Source organism: Cyprinodon variegatus, unplaced genomic scaffold (assembly GCF_000732505.1).
Source record: "Cyprinodon variegatus isolate N-32 unplaced genomic scaffold, C_variegatus-1.0 Scaffold54, whole genome shotgun sequence".
NCBI classification, from domain to species: Eukaryota; Metazoa; Chordata; class Actinopteri; order Cyprinodontiformes; family Cyprinodontidae; genus Cyprinodon; species Cyprinodon variegatus.
In genome coordinates, this window is record NW_015150507.1 from 1136477 (window position 1) to 1145937 (window position 9461).

The 9461-nt window shown below is 38.9% G+C and overlaps 1 protein-coding gene across 3 annotated transcripts in view; it reads right to left on the bottom strand.

The window, feature by feature from the left end:
- LOC107082476 (SLIT-ROBO Rho GTPase-activating protein 1-like) overlaps nt 1-8069 on the bottom strand; it is a 113163-nt gene extending 105094 nt beyond the window's left edge. The window contains exon 1 of one of the 3 annotated variants that reach the window (XM_015371169.1): nt 7432-7495. In XM_015371169.1, coding sequence (XP_015226655.1) covers nt 7432-7495 — 64 coding nt within the window. Of the gene's footprint in view, nt 1-7431 lie in introns of all 3 variants that reach the window. The other 2 variants (XM_015371170.1, XM_015371171.1) reach the window with 2 other exon arrangements.
- Nucleotides 8070-9461: the final 1392 nt, after the last annotated feature.

A 9461-nucleotide genomic window follows, 5' to 3' on the forward strand; every position in this document is an offset into this window, starting at 1 on the left:
CTTTCTAGAAAAGTAAGTTGACTTCTACACTGCGCGAACAAATAAAGGGAACACCAAGTGACACATACTTGAACCTAATGAATTAAATATTCTCGTTCAACACTTCTATACTAAGTTAAATTTGCCCAAAACAAAGTCACACAAAAACAAGGCCTGGATTTGGAGACACACACAAAATTAAGTGAAAAAAACACACTACATGCGGATCCAACTTTGATGTAATGTCCTTAAAAAAGGTCAAAATGAGGCTCCCTATGACCTCCCTTCAACGCCTGGGCATGCCCCTGACGAGGTGGCGCATGGTCTCCTGAGGGATCTTCTCCCACACCTGGACTTAAGAATTAATGTAGAAATGATGTCCCAGATGTGCTCAATCGGATTCTGGTCTGGGGAATGGCTTGCCTGTCCATAGCTTCAATGCCTTCATCTGGCAAGAACTGCTAACACACTCCAGCCATGTGAGGTCTATCATTGTCCTGCATTAGGAGGAACCCAAGGCCAACTGCACCAGCATATGGTCTCACAAGGTTACTGAGGATCTCATTTCGGTACCGTAAGGCAGTCATGCTGGCTCTAGCGAGCACATGGAGGGCTGTGCAGCCCTCCAAAGAAATGCCACCCCACGCATTACTGGCCCACTGCCAAACTGATCATGATAAAGGATGTTCCAGGCAGCACAATGCTCTGCCTGATGTCTTCAGATTCTGTCACATGTGTTCAGTGTGAACCTGCAAATCCAGCACCAGAGAACATACTATCACAGAATGTAGTATTGCCAATCTTATGACCCTCAACTGGTTTCCAGTACCTCAACACATTTGATTTGAATTTCTTCTTGCAAGCGACAAAGCCTTCCAAAACTATCTCAAAGAACTTCTTCCCCATAAACCACTACTGGCTGAAAAGACAAAGGATTTTGACCTTGAACTAGCTCTCAGTGTTTTTGTGTTTTCTCTGTCTTATCAAACTCTTAGTCCCAGCAGATCCCTGTTCTGCTAAAGATCTGTTCCTATTAAAAAGGAGTCATTCCTCTGCACTGTCACCACTTGAATGCTCAATATGAGGGATTTCAGCAAAGGTAACTCAGCTCAATAGAAGGAATTACTGCAAAGAGGCTTGGATTTGGTATATTCTTATTATACAGAACAGAGTAATAAATCAAGCTTGACTCTGTTGTATTATATATCTTAATCTGTCAAGAGTTTGGTTTGATATTTTTGCATACAAATGAGATCTTTTGTATTTCAAAGTTCCTTGAGATTACACCTGATGTGAAGATGTGCTACTAACATTGACTGAATTGAAACTGAAATAAGTCTTTCAGTAAAAACATCCTATCTGATGAGTCTTAAGCTGCACAAATGATTTCCGTTTATTCTCCACCTGACCCAAACCAGGCAATGTTAAAATCCCTCCTGTGCAGGCTGTCGTTAACAGGAGACTTACAGAGACATACCAGTAGTACCCCAGGTTTCACGTGTTAAGAAGCAGTGCTGTAAAAACACAGACAGTACCGAAGGACTAAAAGGACAGAGAGAGAATCCAGAACATATTTTGGTCCGACTGGAAACAAAAGCACTAAGGGATGTTTTCTGTTTGTTTTTCTGAGTGGAACACTTACTGAGAAGCCCTAAAGCATTGCTGTGTTTCATATTCTACTTGTATTTGTTACAAAAGACCACACTCTTTACACTTGCTTACACTTAAAGCTGAAGACAGTCCTTTCAGCTGCTCCCTGGAGAAGTCACCACAGCTCATAGAGCTTTTATGCTTCATGCCCTTCCTGCTACAATAGGAACCCCAACCTCGGTCCCTGATATCAAAGACATAGACTACACCATAGCCAGAAAGTTGAAGATGTGTATTTATTTAAAAAGCAAAATAAGAAAGATTTCCAGTCTTCAAAACAATTTTAAATTCATATATTTCAATCTAAATAATTTTTTTAAGAGATACATACTGATTTCAGCCATAAGGATTTTTAAGAATTAAATGTAAATAGACAGGCTTAAACCTTTTGCATCCGAACCCAAATGACAAATTCCAGAGCCCCTTTCTCCCATGCAAACATGCATGGACTCGTCTTCTTGGTCATGCAGAGGGAAAACGGCTCTGATTTCAGGCTGAGTGCAGGCAGGTCAGAGGGCAGCCTTTATAATGATCTAAGAGAGGACGCCTGTCAGTGTCCTGCCAACTGAGTCACGACTCCCAGATCACAAACACCAACCCACAGCGTGACAAGGAACCAGCTCTTTTACCACATAAAAACACAGTGTTGCTGTTGCAACTTTGCAAACAAAAAAAAAAACAAAATCATATACATGACCTACGTATCACCGTCTGCGATATTTCAGATTGTCAGACGCTGGTATCCACAATGTTAAACTGTATAAAGTTACCCCATTTTTTTTCAATGAACGTTTCTACATAACAGGCTGCATCTTGTTTCAGATTTTGGTTCATGGCTATTAGAAAAACCTAATCACACATGCCTCAGAGCATTTCAATAAGTGGATAATTTCCTTCTGAGCCAAAATGAAACTTCCAATTTCCTGTGGGATGTATAAAAGGGCTGGTGGAAAGTATTTTATGAGCAAATGTCAGCAATATAACAAGGCACGCCACAGAACAGTAGTTTCATCCATTGCAGGAAAGCTTTTAGACAGTCTGTCACCACACAAGACTACATTACATATCTAGCATCTCCTGATTTGAAAAAGTAATTATTCTGTGCACAGCTGATATAATAACAAACATATGCGATGCAAAATGGATCATTTGTGTGGTTATGTAAGAAAGTTAAACTGCTCTCCAAATGGTTGTATAAGTGCTGAGTACATTTTTAGGCTTTGAAACAAAGAATGGCTTTTTGATCAAACAGTGGCTTTGTCTTATTTCCATTACTGTTTGCTGTTTGGTATCCTGACAATTCATGTCTGCTCACCAGACTCTGCCTCTGGCTGTTACAAGTTTTATTGCCAATGCACTTATCATCAGTGCAAACTCACACACAATATAATCTACCCAACAACTGCAAACTCAGGAGCTAAGGCAATCACTTACTGATCAAGTGAAAAAAAATATTCTTCAGCTTTATAATTTCTGAACAAATTAGGCTTAGATCTCTAAACCAATTACTAGAATCCAGTAATACAAAGGTTTCTAAACTAACAGCAACAGAGTCTGACAAATTCAGTTGGCTAGGCATTACCCTTCCTGTCCTGGGAAAAAAAAGTGATTTGGGAAAGTCTATATAGGAAGCCCCGTTCCAATTTTTAGGGGTAACATGAGGCAAAATGTAATGATTCTGGCTCAAAGGTGAGATAATTGGGGCTTTTTTTAGTAGCTAATCTGCTCAGAGACAAAAAGTTTCTTTTCAAGCTAATGTCTAAGTGTTGAAAATCTGTTTTTTCTGCCACGAGAGGTCTCTTCTTTCAGCCTTCAGAAGGGACTTGATACATTAACATCACTTAATGGCTGGCATACATCCTGGGAAAGTCCGCTTTGCTTTGAAGGCAAGTGATTTTCTTTAAGGTTGGGAGATCGCAACTATATTTCATAACCAATTAATATTGCATAGTGCTAAAGGCATTATTTCATAACCATCATGTGTATAGTTGAACTCGTATGGCTTAAAAAAAAGCATCTAAGACTTTTATTTAAGCAGATCTGTGACTGTTATGCCCACAGTTTTAATGAATCATGACAAAATGCACAATGTTATTTTTATTTCATTTTACAGGATAGTCTTTTTCAAGCAACTAATACATTTAGCAGTTGTTTAGTTTATATTTTCCCTTAAGTGTTTACACCAAAGTTTTAAATAAAGGCTATAGTCAAGAAGCTATGCTACCACTGCCATAGTTGGAATATTTGTTGATTTTATGTTTTTAATAAGAGCATTTGTACCGTGCTAAACTTTATGGTTTACATTTTTGTCTAAACACTGATAAATACTGTGATATCCTATATGGTATACTCAAGCTGATCATAATTTGCGCTTCGCTCACAGGCAGGTGCCTTTTCGTCACAAAAAAGAAACAACGCCAACTTGAAAATGACTGAACCTCAGGATATTCAACATACTGGTAACCCAATTCTTCCCGTTTGGTGGCAGATAGTCTTTTTTTCATGTCCATTATCTGTTTATCTTAGTATAAAGCAGTTTGTCATGGAAGGCATGATTATATTCACTACCAAATATTAGGTTGAAAACATATGAAGCAAAACTATATTATTATGCAAAAGCCAGTATTATATTGGTATAGGGCTTTAGACATAATCTGACAAGAGTAAGGAATCTGCAATTTAATAAAAAAAAATGCTTATGCTATTACTCTGTTATGCCTATCCAGCAACAGCTTGTTTTTTTTTTTTTTTTTCATTTTCGACTTCAATGTGAAAATTTAGACACTACCTAATACCGTATTGCTCAGATTCCCCATGATGGTACATCATCTTCTATTACAGGTTGCAAGCCCTTAAGTCATGCTCACCGGGAAAAGAACGGGTCCTGAACATTCCTTGGAAATGAGGGCTTATGTGCAGCCACTTGTAATTTTGGGATTCTCAGTACAGCCCCAGACCCCTTCTTCTTCTTCTTCTTCTTCTTCTTGCAGCCCCCCCACCACCACCACCACCACGAAATCTTGCCGACCTCTGCTAACCTCCTTTCTTTAACAGCCTTTAAGGTTGGATACATGGCTGTGAATAGGTGGTATTTTGGCACACTGAGGACACTAAAGAACAGAGCAGGCTGGCTGAGGGCCAAATCCCCATGGTTACTCAAGAAGCGACTGCCTCTTTCCTGTGTGTATGTGTCTAAACCACCTCTACTCTGCATGCATGACAAACCAGAAGGCGACAAGATAAGTTTAGGTGGAAACCATTACAGAGTTTAGCACACCTCTTAACCACCTCAGTAAATAAGGAGCAGATTTATGTTTTAAGAGAGTCTGCACAGGGCAAAGAAAGGGCAGGAAATAATAAGAAAGGAGCAAAGACCCAGAAGCCATTAGTTTTTATAAGGATGAAAACCATATCACCCCTTGAACCTCACCGTTAGCCTTGTTTCTGACAGATTGGGTGTCCTGGTTGAATTAAATGGCTTAGTCGGCCCTATAAACTAAGATTTTATAGGGAGACACATGATTAAAAAAGGGTAAAAAAAAAAAAAAAGTAGCTTTAAAATACACTCAGACATATAAAATATTTTCTTAATCAGCATATTATAAGCACAATATAAACTGTAATACCTAGTCATCATCACCCAGTTGAACAACTGACTGACAGGAACAACTCATGTGCAATAACCTTGTAAATCTCCCTGCATTCAAACCCTGTCACCACTTGTTTATTTAATATCTAATTATTTACCTCTGCAACATTTCCATGTCTTTCATTGAACTACTGTAGAAAAAAATGTAAGAAAAACGTAACCCCCTATTTAAATCCATGACTAAAAGAATGATATAGTTTCCAGAGTTAATAGGTAATTTCACTTTTCAAAACTTTACAAATACTTCATAAACCTAATAAAAACAAAAACACTGGAATATTGTGTTATGTTCTGCATGATGATAATAACTTTAGAGTTGTCCCACAGACAAACATTGAATCTTTAACTTAATAAGCACCAATAGCTAATGAAGAAGTCTGTACACATTGTGCTCTATTTAAGCATATCAATGGAAAGTTAAGCGGAAGGAAAAATTGATAGGGAAAAATGTGTAGAAAGAAACAAGTAGAGGGTTAGCTTTAGTACATAGAATTGTCAAGTAGAGACCATTTTACGATGTTGGTGGAGATTTAAAAGGCATACTGCATTCAGAAACTCAAAAGGTGCAGCATGGGGTACAACTTTACAATTCTTTGTTTTAACCAACTCCTACATTACAGACAAAATACAAACACAAATGCACATCATACCTGGGTCGAGGAGAAAAAAAAAAAACTTCTTTGCTTAGCACTTCAGGGATTGGTATTAGCTCACAGTCTTATTGATGCAAAAACAGCCAGGACATTTAACAGCATCTTTATATAAATGCTGACCTCTTTTTACAGCAGTACCACAACCAGATTTGATAATCATAGTTTCACTTTACTCAGGAGACCAGCAAAACCACCTGATGTAATCTGATGTATCCATCCATCACACTCCTGCTACTAGTATATATCTCCAGCAGTCATTAGGAGAAAGGCTGCATAAATTCTGGACAGGTCCCTGTCTGTCTCAGGGTATCCAATCAGTTTGATTTATTTTTTATAAACATGCCACATACACTATGCCATACCTCACTGGTACAATAATTATTGCAAAGGGAGTCCCAACCAAAATTTGAGTGCATTAACTGTAGCCTAACTTAGAGTCAACTTTATTTATCCCTTGAGATTACTGCTTCAGTGAAATTCTGGTTCAAGCAGCTTGTATAGGGTACAAAGACTTAAAACAAAATGCCATTAAAGATAAAAAAAAATACAACCGAAAATATGGAGTTTGTATATTACAAAAAAGTATAAAAAGAAAAAAACTGTAACGTCATAGAATATGTTCCCATAGATATAAGAAAATCTGCAGAGAGCTAAGGGAACACTACAAAGTAGTTGACTTGGATTATTGCACTTGTTCTGCATAGATGTAATGAGCTTTAAAATAAGTAAAAAATTACACAGGCTACACAGTAGTTGGCATGTGTTTCTGCACATTGAGAAAGTAGAATATTGCACATGAGTGCAATAGGTTTCACATAATGTTATCTAACATATCTAAAATGTCCTATGTAATAGAACAGCTTATGTATGATTACATTTTTTTCTGAGAAACATAACATTCCTGCTGCCAGTCAACTGAAAATAATCATCTTTATTGACATTTAGATGCACCTGTTTAAGTATAACTATGTTATCAGGACGGTGCATCAGCCTAATTTTTTTTGTTAGGTGTTAATCAACTCTAAATACTAACAGGCTGAGGATGTAGTAGTGGTCTGGGATAACCTTAGGAAATGAGATTCAGTCTTAATTATCCCTGAGCAACAAGAGGTTCTGCTGCCAGAACTCAACCCACCCCCTTCAGTTGCGTAATCCTGCTGTGATGCTCAGATCAATGATATAAAGGCACTCTCACATTCAACAGAAAGTAACAGGTTGTTACTTCAGCATAATGAAGGAAATAGAGATGGTGCAAATGATTATTTTTTTCTCTTTGCAAGCAAGATCATGTTATCTCTTAGGAAATAAAAAAGAACCTATGAGCAAAACCACAGGAGACATTTAATCAAAACATCCTGGAACTGATCTTTTTTCATTTGTAATAAGTTTGACATGAGAAAATAAAGGAACATATCCAATTGTATTCCACCATCACTGACTATGACTCATCCAGGTACAGATCAAGCAGCCTGTTCCCTGCTGTTGCTTCCACTTCCTTACCTTTGACTTGGCTCTCGTACTCCGTGATGATTTCTTTATCCTTTTTGAACCTCGGCGTGGACATTTTCCCTCTTCTAGTGCACAAAGATCGTCGGAAAGTTCTTGTGGAAACTGTTTATCAACAACAAGGGATAACCTACAGCACGGGGCGCATCCTGCATGTGAGGAATGAAAAGCAGAGCTCCAGAATATGACCGAGGAGAGATTGAACTCCTGCAAATGAGGTTTTGGAGCATTAAACCAGCAACCGTATCTACTGCAACGTTCCTCTTCCCTGAGATACAGACAAGGGCCAATGCGCAACCCCTGCTCCCAACCAATGAAACTCCGAAGCACAGCAGCGCTGCAGGAAAAATACAGGGGGAAAAAGCAGAAAACAATCCAGCAAGTTTAAGGGGAGGGTTTCTGTTAGAGAAGTAGTTCCAACAATCCCGATCAGATGAATGTGTCGTGACTCAACTTTGGTGAGAAGCGCGCGAGCTTTTTGCGCAAATGGTTTCCAGTCTGGGACACACATGCATTACCCCACCCCAGCGGATTGCTTACTTTCCCGACGGTTTGTCCATCCCTCCCCCCTTCCACCTATACTTCCAGCTCCCAGGCAGCTCCGAAGGGAAGCAGAGGAGAGAGACCGAGCTGCAGCAGCTGAAGGCAGGCAGGCAGGAAAAGAGAGGAGGGGACTGGGTGGGATCTGCTCCTTCACTCAGACACCATTTGGACTGACCCTGCTCCCAAATGCCACCCATTTCTAGATCATTTCTTTGATTAAAATTAGATAAACAGATTTTTTATTTTTATTTCTACATTTCATTAATTTAAATTATATCTTCATTAATAATGTCATCTTACACGGTTTTATCATTTTTAAATTAAAGCACATGTTCTTTGATATAAGCTCATATTATTAAAGTCGTGAGATTGAGCATAAGCCTGCATAATTGACAGAGAAATAAACATTTAAAAGAAAATCGCGTGGTAACATTTTACGCACGTGCCACAAATGATATAGTTTATTTTTTTTTTCAAATCCTCGTTTGTCGTGATTTTTTTTCCCCAAAAGTTTTTCTCAACATAAACGTTGCTGCGCCTGCAAACGTTGAGCTAAGCCAGAGCGCCATCTACTGCCACCTTTCAGGCAGAACATTTTGTTAACCATTTCAATGTGGGTGTGGGTGATGGGGTGAAGAGTAACTTTACTTCCAACTTTTCTGAAGAGTGAATGGTTATGCACCTCCAAACATTATGACGCAGTTAGAATAATGAAAGAAGAAGGCATGGTGAGATGTATGAAATTGGTTTCTGCGGCAAAACCCCTGCATCCAAGCCCCACATTAACATTAAGAGCAATGCAAAGTCCTGATGGATCACGCTTCTGTTCCACATGAAGAAAGAAATAGTTTTGGTTAGACTTTTTCCATGGAGATGGAATTTACATAACAACACTACATTTTATTCCCCTGAACTAATGCTAATGAGACTGAGTAAGTATTGTATACATGCATTCGAATATAGATTGCGCAAAAAAAGAAAAAGAGGAACACTTAAATAACACACAAAATAAGTCAATCAATCTCTCATGCTGTTGAGCAAATTCTTGGAAATTAGCAAGACACACTAAATAAAGGAGTGGTTCTGCAGGTGGGAAACACACACCACGTCTCAGTAACTATGCTTTCTGGCTGATGTTTTGGTTGCTTTTGAATGTTGGTGGAAGACATGGGGAATGTGGAGTCAACACGTCATCTCCATGTCATGTATTTAATCTACCCTGCCAATTAACCAGGTGAGTCCAATCTGCACAGGTTAATTCACGGTGAAGATTGGACTCACCTGCTTCAGTGGCTGGGTAGAACAAATACATGACATGGAGATGACTTGTTGACTCCACATTGCCCATGTCTGGTTGGTGGTGCTTTCATATTCGTGGTGGAATGAGAAACCCACACAAGTGGCTCAGGTAGCTCATCCAGGATGGCACATTAATGCAAGCTTCGGCAAGAAGGTTTGCTGGTACTGTGAACGTAGAGTCA